A 23,853-nucleotide genomic window follows, 5' to 3' on the forward strand; every position below is an offset into this window, starting at 1 on the left:
GGAATTTTAGAGTATTTCTGCAACAGAGACTTTCGCACTGCAGATGAAAGTCGCTCGACATATCCCATTTCAACGATTGGGGGCCAATGAGTTGGTGTTATTCCATTTTGTGTTCATTAACTAATAAGAGCAAATCTAAAAACTTCGTTATGAAATAAGAACGCAATACTAACCAAAGTAAAGACAGCCTGTTCGAAACTGCATATACATTGCCGGAAAAAATTAGCACACCCTTTTGAGGTTTCCAACACACTCAAGATTTATTGTTGCAACAGTACATGTGGAGTACATGAAATGATTACATTTACAGACCAACAGCACAAGCGATTCTGTGGTACCACCTATCGGCCCATGCTGAAACACCCATATCTGTACCTGATGAAGCCCCCACAGGCGCCAATGCAGGAGCTGACTCTGACATCAAGTCGATTGGACAGGTGAAGAATGCTGTCTTGGGATACGTTATGCCACGCCTGCATGACCTGTTATCACAGTTCTGTAAGACTTGTTGGATGACGGCTCGCACGAGTCACTTCTCGTCCCATCGTATCCCACACTTTCTTGAATGGAACCAAGTCCGAAGATCGTGCTGGCCAGGGAAGTTTCTGCACGTCTTGCAGAGCACGTTGTTTCACGGGCAGTGTGTGAGTGAGCATTGTCCTGTTGGGACAACAAATCACCTTCCTGTTCCAAGAACGGCAAAAGAATGGGTCTAACAACATTCTTAACGCACCGAGGGCTGGTTATCGTCCCCTCCAGAAACACCAAATGTTAACGAGAGTTGTAGCTTATCGCACTCCAAACCATGGGGCCTGCGTAGGGTTCATTGTGACTTCGGCGAATGCACTCTACGGGACAGAACACACCAGGTCGGCGACGTGCGCGCAATGGCCATCACTTGCCTGCTATAAGAATCTGCTTTCATCGATGAAGACAACGGCGCGCCATTCCATCTTCCAAGTCCAAGTGATCCTCTGATGGCAACCAGGAGAGCCGTGCACGTCGACGCCGTAGCGTGAGTGGAATACGAACTAGAGGTTCGCGTGCCCATAGTCCCACTGGTATTAACCTGATCGCAACAGTTCGTGTTGACACGTCTGGGCTCACAAACTCTCTTACCTGTTCTGTTGAGCTGCTCTGCCCCCTATAATTCTTTCTCGTGTGCTTGGTCTTGCAAGAACAGAAGGGAATATTTACGTAACAGCAAGCAAGAATGGGAAAATGGGCGTAAGAGAACAACTATGGTATGAGCGCTGTGCTTTTGACCAATAGCTCGTCAAAACTTGCTTTTGCTTGATTCCTGGTCTGCGTACGAAAATCATACTCCTTTAGAGCAGACTATCCCTCCTGTAAAATGTGTGACATTGCAATTCATACCATCTGGAGTCACTGGACGAATTCTGCCTCTGTTATTGCACTATATGCAGCAACGCCTTCAACTTGAAGGATAGTCAGTTTCACGATAAGCTCCACGACAGACTGTTTCGTATTTGGTTGCACGCTATCACATTCCATCGGTTCTCGTCACTGCGTTACACCGTTGTAATTCTATATGAATTCTACTGAACGTCCTGCGCAGTTTGTAAGTAGCTAGGAGTTCGCCTACCATCGTGAGCTTGCGAACCTTTTTATCACTGTGGCGCGGCGTTTTTCATTCAGTATTCATGATGTAAGTTTAGGGTTTGTTTCTTTCTACCTCCTGATACACAGAGAGAATTATCAGCAGATAATATTTTTTAGGTCATAACTGTTAAGGCAACACTTTCAAATTAGCCATACGAAAGACTGAAGTTACGACCTGGACTCAAGTGGGTTCTTGTAAGCCTTTCGTACTGTATGTGAGCATTCCCTATTAAAGGGCAGACACTGATGGTGCTTTGCCACTACGCTATCTGGACAACGTTGAAACCAATAGCAATACATGTACTATCCCCCAGGTGAGATATGCTATCATCGGATCAAAATCGACGTCGTCTTTCCAGGTGTGCTAATTTTCTTTCTTTTCTTTTCCGGTAGTATATTTGCACATACAGTGTGATTCAGCTGCGCCTACCGATGGGGTTGAAGCATCCCACAACACTTTCAAACATAATGCGCGAGATTTTCACGTTCTCTCACTCCTACGTGCAAACTGTTAGTCCTACAGAAAAATGAACAGGACTTTTTGTAGGAAACATCATGTGGTTAAAGGTGTACAGGGATACATTTTTGCTGGAGACCGCAGTTTCAGAGTTATTCAAGCAAAACACTTTTGAAAGTCACCTTTGTAAATTTTCTACTATAAATCAAAACTATGGCCTGCAGCCATTACGTATCTCAGTACTAAATTCAACTAAGTTCAATTTGCTAGAGAAAGCTCCTGTAAATTTTTTTCTGTAAGCCTAACAGTTCGCACACAGCAAATAACAGAATATGAAAATCTTGTGCAAAACATTTGAAGGAGTTGTGGGTTGCATAAAACCCATCAGTAGGAGCAGCTGGAGGAGGAGGAGGAGGAGGAGGAGGAGGAGAAGTGTTGAAAGTCCCGTCGACAATGAGGTCATTAGATACAGAGCACAAGCTCGGATTAGGGAAGGATGGGGAAGGAAATCGGCTATGTCCTTTCAGAGGAACCATCCCCGCATGAAGCGGTTTAGGGAAATCACAGAAAACCTAAATCAAGATGGGCGGACGCGGGTTTGAACAGTCGTACTCCCGAATGCTAGCTAGTCCAGTGTGCTAACCACTGCCCCACGTCACTGAATCACCCTGTATGTGAAATCAAAATCTGTTGCTGGGCAACATTAAATGCTTTTTTACTCCATGCTTAGATTCCCCCTAGCACGATGTTCACAGGTTGGTTGAGATGTTGCTGCTCAAGTTTGTGTCACTCTCCGACGGCAACCCCCTCACCCCCCCCCCCCCCCATTTTCCCGTCGCCGCTACTGATTCCCACCTCCCTGGCGTGTTGCGAGGTGCTTCTGCGATGACGCACTGCTAGTTTCATTTCATCTGGCTTCAACCCTTCTCAATCGGGTTCATGTCAGCAGACACCGCTTGGTGATTACTTTAGTTTGATTTTTGTCTTCTGTGGTGGTGATCACAAGATGCGTGCAGTGTGTGTACACATTATCCTCTTGAAAAGCAAACCCCTTGCCGAAATGTTGACTAATGGACTGGACAACAAGCTGGAGAATTGTGTCTCAGCCGTCAAGTTACCCTCGCCAGCGAAGACAGGCGGTGTCGGTAGATGATACCGGCCCAAAACATGACTGGCCCGTATTCCTGCTGAGTTTACAGTACTGCGTGCCTGGTACTTTCATTGGAGCGCCCTCATTCCTCTACGAAGATCATCAGGTGACAGATAAATCATGTATTCGTCGGTGAAGCAAACCGGATGCCAATGATCGTATGTCCATTCTTGATGTTCTCTTCCCTACCTCATTAGCGCACCACGGTATTGGATTATTCTAACGTTCTTTGCGACGGGTACCTAGAGTTCAATAAAGTATTGAGAAAGAAATTTACATTGAAAAAGTGCGAACTATGTAAGAAATAACTGAATGCAGAACTCTTCTTTAGCGGTCTATTTCAGTGACTATTATAATACAAAGAGCAAAAAATGAAAGCATCAATTGCCTCCAACAAACCGGGAAGCAAACACCGAAAACGGCACGTTTACCCTTCATTGCCCACATTGCTTTGTCCAACCCCTCAAATTCGTGATAACAGTATTCGTTGAATCACCTGAGTCACAAACTCCTCAACTGGAAATAATTTCCAAACATATAGTTCACAGACAATAAACAGAGAAATCCAAGCCGTAATAGCTCTTGAGAAATTGTAGCTATTGACAGCACCTGATTTACTTCATCTAGTATACTATTACTCCAATGTGTGTGCTTAAACTACAGACGTGTCCTTGTGACAAAGATTTCGAGATTATAAGGATGTCTAGCAGCCCACGATTCTTTTGTCGTACGCATTATAGCTTAGAATGTGAAAGAATAACTAAATTGCTATCGTGCTAAGCACATATTTTATACAGGGTTTGTAGTTAACTCCATGTTACAATCAGTAAATATCAGTAATAAAATTTTTTTAAGAACTGACTGATCAAGTCAAAGTAAGGACAACTTACGTACAGCTCGACGGTTTTGTTTCGACAGATCAAAATTTGGTCCAGTCGGTTACTGCAATACTACTTGGAATGGTGGAAACTGTAAATTTCAAAATATCGTGAAAGGAAAATTTTAGGAGTGAAACTTTCATACTCCAGTGCAGTGTCGTGTTATATTCACTGCAGGACTCGATGTAGATGCTTCTGCGAGCGATGCTGGATGCCTTTTGTCTCGCCTCCTCCCTCCCCCTCAACGTCACAACCTGAGCGCGCGCACACACACACACACACACACACACACACACACACACACACACACACACATACACGCGCGCGTACGCACGCAGACACACACACACACACACACACACACACACACACACACACATACACGCGCGCGTACGCGCACACACACACACACACACACACACACAGAGAGAGAGAGAGAGAGAGAGAGAGAAGAAATCCCTTAGGTATTTTCACTAAAGCTTCATACCTTGTACGTGTCTGGTCCATTTTTCTGTGTCCACTGAATGTAACAATTACGGCGTTTGCTGTTCATGATTTATCGAAGATGTTTTTAAGTTTTGCGCGAACATTTGTTGCTGCCTGTTTTCTAAAAGTCACAGTTTATCTCTATAATACAGTAAGATTACTGTGCGGCGTTCTTTAAAATGCGGAAAAACTGCGTTATGAAACATTTATTTAATTAAAGCGCAAAGAAATAGAACCTGGTTCTTAGTCCTTCGTGTTTGTTTAACATTTGCTGCTTGATTGACGGAAGAATTTGGGTGACTATCGTGGAACGTTTTTTAAAATTTTCCTTGCTGTACAAAGCAAGGAAGGTTTCTGTTTATCGTCTCGTCGACATGGAAATGATTAGAGACGAAGTACTACTACTGATGTTGGTTAAAGATGGGTGAAGAAAGGGTAGCAGCCTCTTTCGTAGGTTACCACGACGTTCGCCAGAAGTAATTTATGGAATCCATGAATAACCCGAATGTGGATGACCGGACGAAAATCTGAAACCCACTCTTCCGTAAAACAAGTTGAATGTGTTAACTGTTCCTTCATCTCTACCAGTATCATCCTTCTAACACAAATTAACAAGTAAGCGGTGTTTGCATCGCACTGCTCCTCCTTCCTTAATCATTGTTGAGTAGAAGGACTTGTATGTACGAACCGTTGGTATAAATCAATAAAAATCGTGGTAAAACATTATTTTCTTACCAAGTCATAGACAAAAATAACGCTAGATATGATTTAACGTAATTTAAAAATGTTCCTAAATCACGCACTGTTTGTTGTGGTATAAATCTTGAGATATTTGCCCGTGAAAGAGCAGGTATGGTGGGGCTTGAAGACTGCTCCGGCACTCTTCTTGTGTTAGCACTGAGAACTTGCTAAATCCGACCAGCGGCCTCCCAGTCACGTTTCATTCCAATAGTCAGGGCAAAACACGGGCAACGACGTTCTCCTCTGACGCAGGCTGAGCACTAACTCATCAACTGAAAAAATTCCTAGCGAAAAAAGGAAGTCATTTTTTCGTTTCCATTTCGTCAGTTGATTCGTTGTACAACAAAGTTTACATCGACTCGCTTTCGCTTAACTATTGCGTAGAAACACACTGAATCGCACTCGTTAATTATTTTCTGGATATATAAGCCTCTATTTAGCGTTCAATCCTTTTTGATGATGCACGCAATATTGCGTCACACTTCTTTAGGTGAGTCAGGGTCCACAATATAAAAGAACGCCGGAGATCGGGTGTATTGTTATGATATAACTGCTGCATGAGAAATCCCATCATGTACATTTGTATCCTGCTAATAGCCGCACTATGGCAGTACGCTCTCACACAAACTACATTTTCTCCACTTTCCCCGTCGCTGTATTTATACAAAGAGTACTTATGTTCTTTGACCCTATCCTGAAGAATAGTTCCAGGAATTTTAAGAATGAGTTTCACCTTGATGTACAATGATTTTTTTATACGGTTGACATTGTAATTTGTTGAAGCGATTCAGTTCTGGAAAATCGCCATATTCTCCACAATTGTTCATACTGGTGTATGAAAAATTGTGGAGAATATGGCGATCTGCAAAACAGCAGTCCACAAAAAATATTCGTTATATTCATTGTGGATGACGAACTGCTACTGTCATTTAAATTTATGGTTTATTTACGTAAGATAAGCAAACCGTTGGTATTTTAATTTAATTCGGTGTTAATGTAATACCTCTGTCTGATTAAAGAGCCTGCAGTGGGTCGAAAACTAGTTAATGGTGCAATAAATCGAATTAAATTCAGACTGTGACTGTCATACTTAAATAAACTAAAAGTGTAATAAATTTATCATTCTCTTTTTGGAGAGGGTCCACCTCGAGAAAAACACAATTTTTATCTTTCCTTTCATTTCTCAGACATGTTTCGCTGAAATTTCTGCATGATCAGTGGGCTTTTATTATCTTACTATAAAACAGGAAAAATACTCTTTACTACTTGCGCATACATAAATCTCAGTTTTTAAGACAGTATCTGCAAATGAGAAAAATAGAAATTTTTTTGTTTATATGCCTTGTTACCGCATGCTGTGGTTTTCCTGGGTTTTTATGTTTTTTATTGCACTTGTTTTCTTTCACAGTTTTTCACCTGCAACCATGTAGAACTTAATACAAAAGAGATATTTACTTCGAAATTTTACGACTGTGAATGTTATCGTTACGCCTAACATTAACTAATCCTATGTGGGAGATTGTGTGTGTGTGTGTGTGTGTGTGTGTGTGTTTGCAATATTTTTTACTCATTTTTTCTGGTTTCCCCTTATGTTCACTGTGTAGACCTGCACTAAGATAATGAGGAAACCAAAAAAAGTAAGTACGTGTAGCCCGCAGAGAAGACAAGCAATGGCAGAGAAAATGAATGCGCTAACGAGTGTACGCGGGGTGGTGATAAAGTTTTATCATCACCTCGAAGAACTGCGTTAGACAATCTTTTCTGACGATACGCATTGAAATCCCCGTACCGCAGCAAGTCGTTAGAGGAGCCAGGACAAAACGACACAGCCCGTCGATAAAGTGATGTAAAGAGAAAGATAAAGTTCCGTTTCTGGTTCTAGACAAGCCAATTGGGCCCGATCGACCGCCATGTCATCCTTTGCCAATGTCGTCATCGGGTGCAGTATGGTGAGGCATGTGGTCAGCACACCGCTCTCCCGGTCGTTGTCGGGTTTGTTCACCTTGGAACCTCTATTAATCGGCCGAGTAGCTTCTCACTTGGCCTCACAGGGCTCAGTGCAACCCGCACCGACTCTGCCACCAAGGAGAAATCCCTGTCATTCGTTCCTGGCACTTGAAGGGGGATAGAGCTGCAGAAATCCATGATGAGTTGATGGAAGTGTGGAGCAACAATTCACTAGCGTATGACATGTTGCGTACGGTCACAGAGGCTTGCAGTGTACTCAAATAAGCCTAAAAGCCGAATCGAGAATTGGTAGACCATTTTTCTGTGACGTGCCAGGAAACCCCAAGGAAATTGGAGGAGCTAGTGTTCAAAAGTGGGCGAATCATACCAGAGTAATAGTGGATAACGTAATAATCAGTCATGAAATGTTGCACGACATTTTGAACATAACTATGATAACCGCCCTCTGGATTCCGAGACTGCTCACAACCACTCGGAAACCCAGCCGGACCGAGCGAGACGCGGAAATGTCGCAACAGTGCCAGGCTAATTCACATGCCTTCCTCAGCCGCCTAATCACCATGGACGAGTGTTAGGTGTGGCACTATGATCAAGCCGAGACAAAGAGGGGCTCCAGACAGTGGAAGCAAGTTGACTCACCACCGCGGAAACAGGCAACGACCCATCCATAACAGGGGAAGGTGATACTAAGTGATTTTTGACACAGAAATGGCATGGTGCAAACTCATTATGCTCTTAAGGGGCAAACTGTCGCAAGAGCATACTACCGAAATCTCCTGACGAGTCTATGGGGGACCGACAAATCGAAACGCAGGAAGCTGTCCAAGTGGTTGTTTTGAGTCACACGTGCTTCTTCTTTGGGCAATGAAACTTTACCTCCCCCCTCCCCCCCCCCCCCACACACACACACTCGCATTCTTCTGACATGGCATCCAGTGAATTCATTCCCTTTCCTCGGATGAAGAAACAATTGCGTGACAGACATTTCACAGCCCATATTCTGACTTTGTAACGAAGCCATCAGTCTTTGGGAAAGATGTGTAGCATTAAAGGGTGAATATGTAAAATAATAAATAAAAGCCGTGCGGCACGACAGCCTGAGTCTTTCAGTTGGGTGCCACTTGGGCGACATTGGCGTCCTTATTGCCGCAGGCACCCGGTTTTGCCTAGACGGTCACTCATGCACGTAGTAGGCAAGCCCAACGTTACTTAACTTCAGTGATCGGGTGGGGAGCAGAGTTACGAACGTGGGAAGACCATTGGCAGGGTGAATACCTAAAGAAGGAATAACACCATTAGGAAGTATTATGTTCTCATCTTGATTTTTCGAGGTGAAAATTAAAACTTTATGACTACCTATCGTATTTCAACTCCTACGATAAGACGAAAGAGTCAATGGGGTGACAGACGCAGAAAAGATATTTTAGTTGATAAGAACACATTCTGCCTTGACATCAGTGTTGGTAGTCAGCGGCTGCGAAATCGACCAGAGAGCAGGAACCGTCGGAATGTATCGATCGGCGATATACAAAACCAGCTCCGGGCATTAAGGTCTTAAAGTTATTCTACGCTGTAAATCTGGATAACGGGCAGAGTATGGCCCATCTGAATGCAGGGTGCAGTGCTGCAGAAGAAAACAGTTTCTGAAAATATTTCGTTTAACACATACAGTCCAAGCTGTGCAACAGATGTGTATTCCGTTTTGACCCAATGGTGTCACCAGCTGTGATTGGAATACTTACTCTATTATTGTCATTGGATCACGGAGCAAGATAAACGAGATTCCTGGTCATATGATTCACGCTTACCTCGATTACATGTCGATAATCACACCTGCTTCTTTTATCTTCCAGCATACCACTCTCTGATACGTATCCTTACAAAGCATTATTGTCACGGGAGGCACCGTGAAAGTCATGGATTATTTCAGTGTTACTACTGACCACATACATCACTAAATGTCTCATGTATGAATATCAGAACGTCAGAATAGTACACTGTGTCTCAGGAACTCTTACGCACCCTAACAACTAAATAAATAAAGAACATTCTCAAAGTCTATAGGAACCTCGTAAATCTATTGTACAGACTACCACTGGCCACATACGTAGGATTTGAAGATAACGTGTTATGACGAAATGCAAATGTCCTGCACTCAAAAAGGTTAATCAACACGCTATTAGGAGAGAAATCATAATAATCAGAGCGATCAGCAAGAAAAATACGAGGGGTCTTCAGTAAGTAATGCAACAGATTTTTTTTTTTCTGAAATCAGATTGGTTTTACTCAGGATTCCAGTACATGAGTGTAGCACAATACAATTCAGAGTAGATCGTTGAACCATGAGGGAGGACGTCAAATAGAATAACCTCTTCAGAATTCAAGAAGATTGTCGCCATGGCCTTACCGGCTGAGGGTGCGGCATTGAACTTTTTCTTCGGAGGGAAGGTGGGGTGGCGCCACTCCATGAATTGCTGTTTTGTTTCCGATCTAAAGCGATGAACCCATGTTTCATCGCATTCGGGAGGACGACGGTTCAATCCCGTCTCCGGCCATCCTGATTTAGGTTTTCCGTGATTTCCCTAAATCGCTTCAGGCAAATGCCGGGATGGTTCCTTTGAAAGGGCACGGCCGATTTCCTTCCCCATCCTTCCCTCACCCGAGCTTGAGCTCCGTCTCTAATGACCTCGTTGTCGACGGGACGTTAAACACTAATCTCCTCCTCCTCCTCCATGTTTCATCGCCTGTGACGATGTTTGACAAAAAATTGTCACGATCAGCCTCATAGCGTGCAATCAGTTCCGCACATATTGTCGTTCGTTGCTCTTTCTGTCTTCTATTAGGTGTCGAAGAATCCACTGGGCACACAGCTATGAGCACCCCACCTGGTAGACGAGTGTGTCAGCACCACCAATACAGACGTGGAGCTGTGCGGGAGATGTTTGATTGTGATTCGTCGATCACCTCGAATGAGAGTGTCCACACGTTCCAACATTGCAGGAGTCACTGCTGTGTGCGGTCGGCCGGCGCGCGGGAGATCGGACAAGTTTGCGCTACCTTGTTGAGAAGAAGACATCTCGCCCAACGACTCACCGCGCTTTTATTGACTACCAGGTGTCCTTAGACGTTTTCAAAGCGCTTATGAATATCTGCGATGCTCTGGTTTTCCGCCAAAAGAAACTCAATGACAGGTCTCTGCTTGGAACACACCTCCATTCAGACACCATTCTGAAGACTGCGTATTGCTCCGCCACCAATCGGAACTTCATGTAACTATAGTGGCTGAAGTTGGAATATTCTACGATGTTCCACAACAAGTTACGCATTTTTTCAAACGAAATTGGCTGATAAAAGAAAATATTTTGCATTACTTATTGAACGCACCTCGCATACAGTGCGCAATGAAAAAACTCGATACCATAGCTATTGTATTTATAAACAAAAATATTTATAATGCATTATAGTTTTTAGTTGCATTTTTAGTCGCATAATATTAAATTCTGCCTGTGTCTCATTTTACAAAACTGGAATTGTCACTCATTTTATCTGTAACGGTATTTCCAGTCTTTAAAGAACGTTCCAAATTATTGCACTTAGGTTTTCCGTTGTATTTTTGTATTTTGTAGTGCGGAGTCTACGTGCGACCATTCGCTTCATCATATGGACAGTTGCAAACCGTGACCACAGGTCCAGTATAAAAAAGAACAAGAACCTAGTGCCTTTCAGTGTGTGGTTTTCCGGGCGGTAGGGATTGGAAAAAGAGTGGAGGGGGAAGACGACAGCTTGCGTGTCTGCAGTGGAGGGGCTTTCCGGAAGCCCCAGGAGTGCGGAGAGCTTTTATTAATGCACCTGACATGGGGAGAGACCGAGGGGCGGGTATTCGACCGCATAATCCTTTGGGAGGCACATCCCTTGGGTGCTCAAAGTGATTTAGCACGAACACGATGTGATTTAATTCTCTCTGACAATTTAATTTTCCGTTTCACTTACGGAGGTGGCGCCTACAGAGAGAGGGAGGTGAAGAACGCGGCTTCTTAACTCTTTTGCCCCACACCAGGAGAGTCGTCTTCGCTCTGTGAGGGTTTTCTCGAAGGATAATGCTATATTTTCTTTATAAACCATTTATTTGAAGCCCAATTTTTCCTACTTAAATCCTTTTCCTATGTGCCACACGTTTTTCGAAGTTTCTTTTTCTTTCGATCTTCCGCTACCTATTGCCATTAGTGAGTATGCTCCTCTGTGATTCGTTATAACAATCAGCATAATATTAATTTATGTTACACAAAACTGTGTTTGTCAACCTTCGTATTTCTTACCCACATATACTATCTTCCCTATAAATCTTACTAATCCTGGTTGCAGTTTGTCAAATGCCACGTTAGTTTTCTCCTGTCACACTGAGACATTTCCAAATACTTTTTTCTCAACTGACTCACTTAACAAATCTTCTTTAGAAACTTACGTTGTAACATACTTGTCTAAAGTCTAATCGAAACTTTTTAGTCCTGTATTTCCCTGTATTCCGCATTTCCATTTCAAACAGGTCCGTGTTACAAAACGTATAATTTAATAAACCTATGTTGTAATCATACTATTGTATGAAACATTAATATATTCATGGACGAGGGAGTGCTGAAAAGTAATGCATCCGAATTTTTAATGTAAAAACTCTTAAAGCCTAAATACAAGAAGTGTTATTAACATTCTTCATCTTTATTATTCGTGTCAACATATCTATTTCTCAACATAAACACACGGGAGACGAAAACATTTCTGCCAACGAGAGACCACTTTGTTGACACCGTCGCTGTAGAATGTTTGACTTTGCTGAGGGGGCCACAACCTCACATCTACTTGCACCGCTTCACCAGTATCAAAGTAAAGTCCGCAAAGGTGTTCTTTAAGTTTTGGAAACTGATGAAAATCGTATGGGGCCAAGTTGGGACTGTATAAAGGATAATCGATAATAGTGAACCAAAGGCGTCAGATAGTTGAAAATGTCGCAGGGCTCGTGTGTTGTTGGCGTTGTCATGCTGAAGGAGACGGTGCTCCTTGTGTGGACGAACTCTTCTGCGGTTAGAAACTCGATTACAGCCCTCTGTTTCTTACGCGCCGACATAGTTACATTAAACACCACCATGTTACACACACAAAACAATTCGGAGCCCTCTAGCGGCAGAGTGTAGCAACTTGCGACAGCGAAGCGGGAAACTCGACCGAGTAATATGCATGATGGGTAATACTTCAACTCATGCCCTCGTACAACGACCGCGAACACAGATTCGTCTCTGTGCCATAAAAGAATACAGTTTTTACACGTTTCACGCGAGAAGCAGAAAGTGTGCACTGTCATATGCAATGAAAGCCACATCTAACTACACTGACGAGACAACATATTATGATCACAGCTCACTGCGAGAATGAATGCCGAAAGATGTCATAGTAGGCTTGTGATGCGGTAAGGAAAGTACCGGGTGAGGAAAAAGTTAGTATAAATTTGAAATCTGAATAATTCACGGGATAATGTAGATAGAGAGGTACAAATTGACACACATGCTTGGAATGACGGGGTTTTATTAGAACAAAAAAATACAAACGTTCAAAAAATGTCCGACAGATGGCGCTTCATCTGATCAGAATAGCAATAATTAGCATAACAAAGTAAGACAAAGCAAAGATGATGTTCTTTACAGGAAATGTTCAATATGTCCACCATCATTTCTCAACAATAGCTAGTCGAGGAATAATGTTGTTAACAGCACTGTAAAGCATGTCCGGAGTTATGGTGAGGCTTTGGCGTCGGATTTTGTCTTTCAGCGCCCCTAGAGATGTCGGTCGATCACGACACGCTTGCAACTTCAGGTAACCCCAAAGCCAATAATCGCACGGACTGAGGTCTGGGGGCCAGGGAGGCCAAGCATGACGAAAGTGGCGGTTGAACACACGATCATCACCAAACGACGCGCGCAAGAGATCTTTCACGCGTCTAGCAATACTCTTTTTTTTTTCTAATAAAACCCCATGTCATTTCAAGCATGTGTGTCAATTTTTACCTCTCTATCTACATTATTCCGTGGTTTATTAAGTTTTCAAATTATACTGACTTTTTGATCACCCAGTATATACGCGAAGCAGAGACGAATGAGTAATTATGTTAGCCACGAAAGGAAGGAAGGCTAGGGCTTAACTCCCATCGACATTGGGTTCATTAGAAACGGAGCACAAGCTCGGACGATACGGGCCGCAAGTGGGGAAAGCCACTGACATGAACGACTTTGACAAAGGGTAGATTGTTGCGACCCAGCACTTGTGAAGTAGCATCTCGGAAACGACGAAGGTGGTCGTCTGTTCACGTGCTACTGTCGTAAGCGCGGAAAGTGTTTGACGTACGGTGAACCGCGAGTGAGTAACCATGTGCTGGACGTCGAAGGTGTAACATAGAAGTTGGAGACATAGGGCTTCCTCACTTGGTGTTTTCTAAGGAAGGAGGGGGTCAGTTAAATTTGTGTTAAAAAATGGTTCAAATGGCTCTGAGCACTATGGGACTCAACATCTTAGGTCATAAGTCCCCGAGAACTTAGAACTACTTAAACCTAACTAACCTAAGAACATCACACACACCCATGCCCGAGGCAGGATTCGAACCTGCGACCGTAGCAGTCCCGCGGTTCCGGACTGCAGCGCCAGAACCGCTAGACTACCGCGGCCGGCAAATTTGTGTTACTTTTTGTTTGGACTGAGTTGTATTTTTTTTCTGAAATTATGAATGATATTAGTAGTAGTTAATTACATTTTTATGTTGGTATTGTGTTGGGGGCGGATATCAGGTGGATGGTGCTAAGGGATAAGGAGTAATGGATTTCAGTAATGGTTTAGTTTTTAGTGGGGGGGGGGGGCTAATATTTGTAACTGATATTGAAATTTGTTAGAGTGGCTTTCTATAATTTTGTGGTTTGGGTTGGTAGTTTAAGTTCATATATTGTGGAGTGTGCTGCCATTATCTTGGTCTGGTTTTGACAGTAGTTAATTCTGCCAGTTGTGGTTTGTTTTTATTATGGCATCATTAGAAGTTATATAGGTCAAATGAGATTTTGGAGTTGTGTGTGGGTTTGTGTATTGTGATAGACATAGGAGTTATATAGCTAGATTGAAATTTCTGAGCCGGCCGAAGTGGCCGTGCGGTTAAAGGCGCTGCAGTCTGGAAACGCAAGACCGCTGCGGTCGCAGGTTCGAATCCTGCCTCGGGCATGGATGTTTGTGATGTCCTTAGGTTAGTTAGGTTTAACTAGTTCTAAGTTCTAGGGGACTAATAACCTCAGCAGTTGAGTCCCATAGTGCTCAGAGCCATTTGAACCATTTGAAATTTCTGACAACCTTTTCTTCCCCTAGTTTTTCATTGTCGTGGTTGATTGACGAGGTTTTCGTTTTTTTTTTCTACTAGTGTTTGTTTTGATATGCCTTCATTCCTAGGACTGTTGCAGTGGCGACTTATGGCAGATTTGACGACAGCGTACAATGCTGGGGCACACACAAATGTTTCAGAACACACTGTTCAGCTCACATTGTTGACTATGTAGCTTCAAAGCAGTTTACTCCTGTGTTTTCCCGTGCTGGAACGACATTGTCGATTACGAATGCAGTTGGCACAAGAGCATCGAGACTGGACCGTGGATCAATGTATACGTTTCACCTGATCGGGTCATGTTTTATGATACACCAAATCGATGTAGTGTCCAGATTCTCCATCATCCAGGCGAACAGCTGCTCGTTACCTGCACCGCGTCACGGACGCAGATCGGTGGAGGCAGTAAAATGGGGGACATTCAAGTACGTGAACATACCATCTGCAGCGCTCCACGCTTAGTGGTTTCTCTAACGGCAATGGCAATTTCCAGCAGGATAACAGTCCTTGTCACAAAGCTAGAATTGTGCTACAATGGTTTAAGGGGCATGGTAGTTGATGTCTTGGCCACCAAATTCTCCACATATGATCCCGACGGAACACATCTGGGACGGGGACGCTACCTGGCGCCAGAACCACTCCCACAAACCAACGGCCCACAATGTACGGGAGCTGCTGACCTGTGCGTAGACATATGGTAGGGATCGTTGACCTCAGCAGTTTGGTCCGGTAGCAACTTACTACCACCTTCAGAAAGCTACCAAGAACTTTGTTGAAACCATTACACGCAAAATCGCTGCTGTATTGCGTTCCAAAGATGGACCAACACACTATATGGAAAACCGGTTATAATGTTTCGGCTCATAAGTGCAGTTTTGCCATAGTATGTGCTGAAAAGTTGCACCGAATAAGGTAGCACAGCAGTGTAGCCACTCGACTGGGAATCGGGAGCAGTGGGTTGCAAATTTCAACACAACCAACAAAATTTTAGGTGGTTCCCTTAAATCACTTTAGGCGGATGCCTTGGTGGTTTCTTTGAAAATGCTAGGGCCATCCACTGTGTGCTCCTTCCCTAAGTTTAACTGCGACATCTTCGGCGGGACATTGATCGATTACTTTTCTTCCTTCCTTACGATTACCTGTGGTATTAGTACTTAATTCACATGTATGTCTGTCTGCAGGCAAATAAGGTGACTATTTTCATAAGAGCAGTAGCTTTGAGTACAGACAATGGCCGACGCTGTTAGGACTTTAGTAACTCGGACAGCAGCTGGTTTTCCATATACACCATTATTGGTCTAATAGACAAAGAAATCACCTCCACGCTATCAGAAGTGTTTGTTGTATTTATAAAACAACCTTTTGAATATTTGCAGCCAGCACAGAAATTTGTAAGAAGAATGACCGTTACTGTTTCTTGTTTGTGAAACCTTTCCAAACGCTGTCAACTTTTAAAATAATATTTGAAGCATTAAAATAAATCAACAACTAACTGAAAATAGGACCCAAGGTGGTAAAATACGCATGCGTGATAGTGTCTTGTATAACGGCGATATTGCAGTCCTTGTGTTGTTCAGAAGTACAATGCACGTCTGAAAGGATATTGCATCGTACCCCTGAACAAAAAAGGCACTGAAATATCGTACTTATCCGTCAACACCTGGCAAGCGACCTGCAATTAAAATGTCTCCACTGTACGGAAATACACATAATGGATACACGAGTGCAGGTTGTAGATATATGGTTGATGACATATGGAAGTTTGAGTGGGCTTGTGAATCATGTTCGGAGAGCCTGCTAATGCCGGCACGGTAGCTCAGCGTGTTCGGTCAGAGGGTTGGCTGCCCTCTGCAATAAAAAACTGATTTAATGGATGAATGATGAGCTTGAACAAGCATCATGAGACGTCGGCACCGAACAAATGCAACGAACCTTAACTAACAAAAGGAAATTTTTTAAAAAAAGAGGTAAAGTTACAGCTGGCACTAAGCGGGAAATCCGCGTTCGAGTCCCCGTCGCCGGCCGGTGTGGCCGTGCGGTTCTAGGCGCTTCAGTCTGGAACCGCGTGACCGCTACGGTCGCAGGTTCGAATCCTGCCTCGGGCGTGGATGTGTGTGATGTCCTTAGGTTAGTTAGGTTTAAGTAGTTCTAAGTTCTAGGGGACTGGTGAACACAGATGTTAAGTCCCATAGTGCTCAGAGCCATTTGAACCCATTTTTTTGAGTCCCTGTCCGGCACAAATTTTCATTGACATCATTCCATCATACAGCTGATGGTTGTCTATATTCGCAACTACGAATACATTTCATGACATGTACAAAGCGGAATTTCGAAATTGTGACAGCAATGTTCCTTTGCACGCAAAGAAAAATAAAACAACTACGGTGTCGAAAACATAATTGTTCTCGATCAGTGGTGATGCTTGTTTAACATTTCTGTAATCACTGTCAGTATCAGTCCATAATGTTGTGTTTATTAACATACATTAGAACATGGCATACAGATATTAAACTTAAGACCATACTTTTAAATTCTTTCTTAATACATCAATTTAGTCACATTTCAGACTTAAGCACGAAACGGTTTTCTGTTGCAGGAGTAGAGAACCACCAGGCCATATGACGTTTGCTGTGAAAAATGCCTCTAGGAAGGTAAGCAATAACAACAAAATTTAAAATTTTGTTTTAATATGTCATGTTATCTTTCACTTGAAACACTACCGAAAGAAAAGGAAAAATACAATTTTAAACAAAAACTTGCTTCACGAGTTCTAAAGAACAGAGTAAATCAAATGAAACAGGATGTATAAAGTTATGAAGGGTGCGGCTGCATACTGCATTCTTTTTGCACCTCTATTTGAAGGTGATTAAGTGATTTATGCTTTTATGTTTCATACTGTATTCCTGCTGGTGCAGAATCAATTATAAACCAGCTGTAAGCAATATCAAATAACCCCTTCATTATTTACACGTTAATATAAGTGCGAAGCTGATTGTGTAGCTTTCGGTATACATCGAGCACATAAATTTTTCTTTGGAAATTTGGAAGTTTGTGGTAAAGTCTTATGGGACAAAACTGCTGAGGTCATCGGTCCCTAAGCTTACACACTGTTTAATCTAACTTACACTAAGGACAACACACACATACACGCATGCCGAGGGAGGACTCGAAACTCCGACGGGGGGAGCCGCCCAGACCGTGACAAGACGCCTCACACCGCGCGACTACCCCGCGGGGCTACATTTTTCTGATGAGTTTGGCTGGCCGGCGTGGTCGAGCGGTTCTAGGCTCTGCAGTCTGGAACCGTGAGACCGCTAGGGTCGCAGGTTCGAATCCTGCCTCGGGCATGGATGTGTGTGATGTCCTTAGGTTAGTTAGGTTTAAGTAGTTCTAAGATCTACGGGACTGATGACCTCAGAAGTTAAGTTCAATAGAGCTCAGAGCCATTTGAACCATTTTTTGATGTGTTTGTTTGCCTCTGGTGTAGTTAAAATTAAACTTGGAATGGAGAAACGTAGTAGGACATGTTCGAAAACAGTTTCTAAAATCAGTTATTGTAATGCGCTAAATGTGTTATCAACATAGCGAAGGGAGAACAGCACAAATTAACGACAAAGTTGTATGACCTGCTGATGAGTTACTGTATAGTGGCATTTGAAGAAAAAATAGGATGAACAGATAACGAAGTTAATCGATGTGTAAAAGGACCAGTAGTGCTTTCTGGTAAACGAAACAAAGTTCTCAAAACTAAGCCCCCACCGTGCCCGAAGCGGAAAGTTTACAATTAGCGTGTGTTACTAAAGGTGATTTATGGTTGTGTGATACGAACTTTTAATGCCAGAGCGATCCGTGGAGGGATGCGTACTCGAAATTACTAACAAGGGAATGTCCCCATGGCACCCCCCTCAGATTTGGTGATAAGAGGGCCCAGTGGAGAGCTTGTCAAAAACTGAACACAGATCAAGCTTGAAAACAGGAAAAAGGTGTACTTGACTGCGAAGATAAAGCAAAATAGAAACAGTGAACGGTTCGAGAATAAGAAGTACAATTTAAATCAACCGGGAGGAGTAATGGTGTTGTGGTTGCGGAGTTAGACTGCCCTGTGGCCAAGCCGTGTTCAAACAGCCCTCCTGCCATTTTATTTTTTTTTTATTTTTCGCTGTTCCCTTTATTCAAATTTGTGTCTGTGCCGTGGTATAACGTCCGTTTGAAACAGCGAGGTTTAAGGTAAAGACCTATAATGACAGCTGCTTCTGCAAAACTGCTCTATTAGCAGCCGAATGAAAATGAATTTCGAATGGGAACCGCAAACTTTTGATGAAGAGGCGACAAAGTCAACCGAATCCTCCACCGGAAAACACGTCTGATGTGTCATACACGGCATTTAGGAAAGTACGTGTGTCATGTGATAGGAATCTCTTATCGGCGCACCTAATTTGTAAGACTGGAAAGTGAGTGAGATATCTCCCCTTGCCTGATTTAGGTGTTCGTACTCACATCAAGAGAAGTCTTGCATTGCCCTGGTTCCCAGAACTCCTGGAGATAGACGTTGACAGTGGATATTCTATCACAGACAGAGTCCGTTTGACTGTTCAGAGATGTCAAAAAAAAAATGGCTCTGAGCACTATGGGACTTAACATCTGAGGTCATCATTCCCCTAGAACTTGGAACTACTTAAACCTAACTGACATAAGGACATCACACACGTCCATGCCCGAGGCAGAATTCGAACCTGCGACCGTACCGGTCGCGCGGTTCCAGACTGAAGAGCCTAGAACCGCTGTGCCACAACGGCCGGCCTCAGAGATGTCACTAAACCGGACCAGAGATATAAACAACCATGCATGAGCAGCGCCTATTGGCTGGAGGGCGTCCGACAGCCGATCAGTTTCACTCATTCCACCAGGAAGGAGGTACACAGCTCGCGTTGTCTGTAGTCCAACGATGCCTAGACGGTCAATACCGCGATTCGATCGCGTCCGCATTGTTACTTTGTGCCAGGAAGGGCTCTCAAGAAGGGAAATGTCCAGGCGTCTCGGAGTGAACCAAAGTGATGTTTTCCGGACATGGAAGAGATACAGAGAGACAGGAACTGTCGATGACATGCCTCGCTCAGGCCGCCCAAGGACTACAACTGCAGGGGATGACCGCTATCTACGGATTATGACTCGGAGGAACCCTGACAGCAACGCCACAGTGTTGAATAATGCTTTTCGTGCAGCCACAGGACAGTTACGACTCAAACTGTGCGCAGTAGGATGCATGAAGTGCAACTTCACTCCCGACGTCTATGGCGAGGTCCATCATTGCAACCACGACACCATGCAGCGCGGTACAGATGGGCTCAACAACATGCCGAATAAACCGCTCAGGATTGGCATCACGTTCTCTTCACCGATGAGTGTCGCATATGCCTTCAACCAGACAGTCGTCTGAGACGTGTTTGGAGGCAACCCGGTCAGGCTTAACGCCTTAGACACCATGTCCAGCATGTGCAGCAACGTGGAGGTTCCCTGCTGTTTTGGGGTGGCATTATGTGGGGCCGACGTACGCCACTGGTGGTCATGGAAGGCGCCGTAACGGCTGTACGATACGTGAATGCCATCCTCTGACCGATAGTGCAACCATATCGGCAGCATATTGGCGAGGCATTCGTCTTCAAGGACGACAATTCGCTCCCCCATCGTGCACATCTTGTGAATGACTTCCTTCAGGATAACGGCATCGCTCGACTAGAGTGACTAGCATGTTCTCCAGACATGAGCCCTATCAAACATGTGTGGGATAGATTGAGAAGGGCTGTTTATGGACGACGTGACCCACCAACCACAAATCGGCCCTTGAGGAGTGGGACGACCTGGACCAACAGTGCCTTGATCAACTTGAGGATGCCGCGCAGGATTAGCCGAGCGGTCTAAGGCGCTGCAATCATGGACTCTTCGGCTGATCCCGGCGGAGCTTCGAGTCCTCCCTCGGGCATGGGTGTGTGTGTTTGTTCTTAGGATAATTTAGGTTAAGTAGTATGTAAGCTTAGGGACTGAAGACGTTAGCAGTTAAGTCCCATAAGATTTCACACACATTTGAACATTTTTGAAATTGTGGATAGTATGCCACAACGAATACAGGCATGCATCAGTGCAATAGGACGTGCTACTGGTATTAGAGGTACCGGTGTGTACAGTAATCTGGGTCGCCATCTCTGAAGGTCTCGCTGTATGGTGGTACAACATGCAATGTGTGGTTGTCATGAGCAATAAAAAGGACGGAGATGATGTTTACGTTGATCTCTGTTCCCATTTTCTGCACAGGTTCCGGAACTCTCGGAACCGAAGTGATGCAAAACATTTTTTGATGTGTGTATGAACGTGAACGTGATCACTCCCAAGCAAATGATGAAAACATAATAGTTTGGCACATAAGCTGCAACAGTTTCACAATCACACAGTTTCTCTGTTCTCTGTTAAAACATATATTTTTTAACGTTTTTGAAGTTGCGTTCCGTATTGGCAGTCTTGACTCTTGAATTCCTTTGTTGTAACATATTTCACACCCATTTGTTCCTTGCTTTCGTTTCGGTGAGACGTCTATGTGGTATCTCGCCTGCTCTCACTAATCATCACATTTACTTTTTCGTAACGTATTCCTACCACATAACTCATATTCTATGACCTGTGCATAGTATGACAACTGCCAAGAGTGCAGTAAGAGAACAAAAGTTCCAATGACCGGGCGGACAGTTAATAATGATGTGAAAAAAATGCCACGAGGGAGTTTTGAAGACGGCTCGACCGTTTGGCAGTCTAACATCGTCTAACCCCATCGTTGGTTAAATTTGTTCTTCACTGCACTTCTTGTTCTTGGACCATTCGCTGTTTCTGTTTTGCTTTTTTATTTCACAGTTCAGTATACCTTCTTCCTATTTCCATGATTGATTCGTGTTCAGTTTTTGACGGGCTATCCACTGGGCCATTTTACCACTAAATCTGAGGGGGTTGCGATGGGAAGTTTCCCCTTGTAAGAAAGACAGGAATGCAAACCGGAAAACTGACTGGAGCGGAAGACGTGGCTATGACTAAGGAAAATGAGAGGTTAGTGGACGGGCCATATGGCCAGGCCAATGCATGGTAACAGGGGCAATGAACTCCCTTCCAACATTCCAAGAGATAAGGAAAGGCCAAGGAAACGACGTAATGAAATGTGTATTAACTACATAGGCTTCCGCGGCCCGTGTCATGATGATTAAAATCCTTCTGCATGTTGTACCGCGTCTTTGCATAAAACACTTTTGTTATAAACTGTAAAATCAACGCTTCGACCATATTACAACGGCCTTCCTCAGGACGACACTGGTCTTGGTGGAGGAAAGGTGCCTCTATTTATCGCAGGCAATCGATTCCAATACGTCATATTTGTGAAACTTTACTGGCCCTAGAATATAATAGGCTAGTTATGACGAAATGGACTAAAGATCGCAAGAGTATATTAACTATGTTGCGAGTGCGGAGCTGCCTACGTAAGGGGGACAGGGGGACCTGTCAGCACACGAGTAGCAGGACGTGAACTGTTATGTGCGATTAGCACAGCACAATAAATCGGCGATAGCGGAATACCAACGTGACTGAGGACAGCCTATCTCGTTCCAGGAAGCCCATGTGCTGGCGGAAGAGTTGTGGACACGCCAACGTAAAATTCTATAGGCGATTGAATCGCTTCTTTTTTTATTTCAATTTATTCTCTTTCAGTCGTGCCCATGCCGCCATCTCAATAGTGGAAAGACGATATGACAGTATGTCTGAGGCACTTTTATTGCCATTAACGACGATACGAATGTAAGGACAACGCAACACCCCGTCGCCTAAAGCACTCAAGTGGTCTCCTGTTAAACAAAGAGACATGAAGAAATTCTTTAGCCTGATTGTTCTAACTGGACGAACAAGAATAGATAGAAAGATTATTGGTCAGCAGACCCTCCAACAGCTACCCCAATATTTTCATAGAGAGTGAGTCGCAAACCAAGCCGCAACTTCTCATATAAAGAACTGCGAGCATCCACAAAAGATAATATTGTGCATGTGATGGAGCAGCGACGGTGTGGTGTACTACGAATTCCTTCCCCGAGATGTACCATGACTGCTGACATTTACTGTCAACAACTGAGACGTGTTGCAGATGCAGTTCAGGAACAACGACAAGGGAGATTGCGTGAAGTGCGGCTGCTACATGATAACGCCCGCCCGCACTCTGCTAGACTTACAAAAACACTATACAGGAGTTGGGTTGGGAAGTCATTCCGCACCCACCTTATTTACCGGATCTTACGCCCTCAGATTTTCACCTTTTCCACTCTCTATCGAACAACCTTCTACATCTACATCTACAGCCATACTCCGCAAGCCACCTGACGGTGTGTGGCGGAGGGTACCCTGAGTACCTCTATCAGTTCTCCCTTCTATTCCAGTCTCGTATTGTTCGTGGAAAGAAGGATTGTCTGTATGCTTCTGTGTGGGCTCTAATCTCTCTGATTTTATCCTCATGGTCTCTTTGCGAGATAAACGTAGGAGGGAGCAATATACTGCTGGACTCTTCGGTGAAGGTATGTTCTCGAAACTTTAACAAAAGCCCGTACAGAGCTACTGAGCGTCTCTCCTGCAGTCTTCCACTGGAGTTTATCTATCATCTCCGTAACGCTTTCGCGATTACTAAATGATCCTGCAACGAAGCGCGCTGCTCTCCGTTGGATCTTCTCTATATCTTCTATCAACCCTATCTGGTACGGATCCCACACTGCTGAGCAGTATTCAAGCAGTGGGCGAACAAGCGTACTGTAACCTACTTCCTTTGTTTTCGGATTGCATTTCCTTAGGATTCTTCCAATGAATCTCAGTCTGGCATCTGCTTTACCGACGATCAACTTTATATGATCATTCCATTTTAAATCACTCCTAATGCGTACTCCCAGATAATTTATGGAATTGACTGCTTCCAGTTGCTGACCTGCTATTTTGTAGCTAAATGATAAGGGATCTATCTTTCTATGTATCCGCAGCACATTACACTTGTCTACATTGAGATTCAATTGCCATTCCCTGCACCATGCGTCAATTCGCTGCACATCCTCCTGCATTTCAGTACAATTTTCCATTGTTA

General features: G+C 43.8%; 1 protein-coding gene across 1 annotated transcript in view; it reads left to right on the plus strand.

Annotated features, from left to right (window-relative positions):
* LOC126248203 (uncharacterized) overlaps positions 1-23,853 on the plus strand; it is a 988,540-nt gene that overhangs the window by 222,377 nt on the left and 742,310 nt on the right. The window contains exon 2 of the mRNA XM_049949008.1: positions 17,302-17,356. Within this exon, the coding sequence (XP_049804965.1) occupies positions 17,324-17,356 (33 nt within the window). The 5' untranslated portion in view covers positions 17,302-17,323. The remainder of the gene's footprint in view (positions 1-17,301; positions 17,357-23,853) is intronic.

The sequence above is a fragment of the Schistocerca nitens genome, chromosome 3, assembly GCF_023898315.1.
Source record: "Schistocerca nitens isolate TAMUIC-IGC-003100 chromosome 3, iqSchNite1.1, whole genome shotgun sequence".
NCBI lineage: Eukaryota > Metazoa > Arthropoda > Insecta > Orthoptera > Acrididae > Schistocerca > Schistocerca nitens.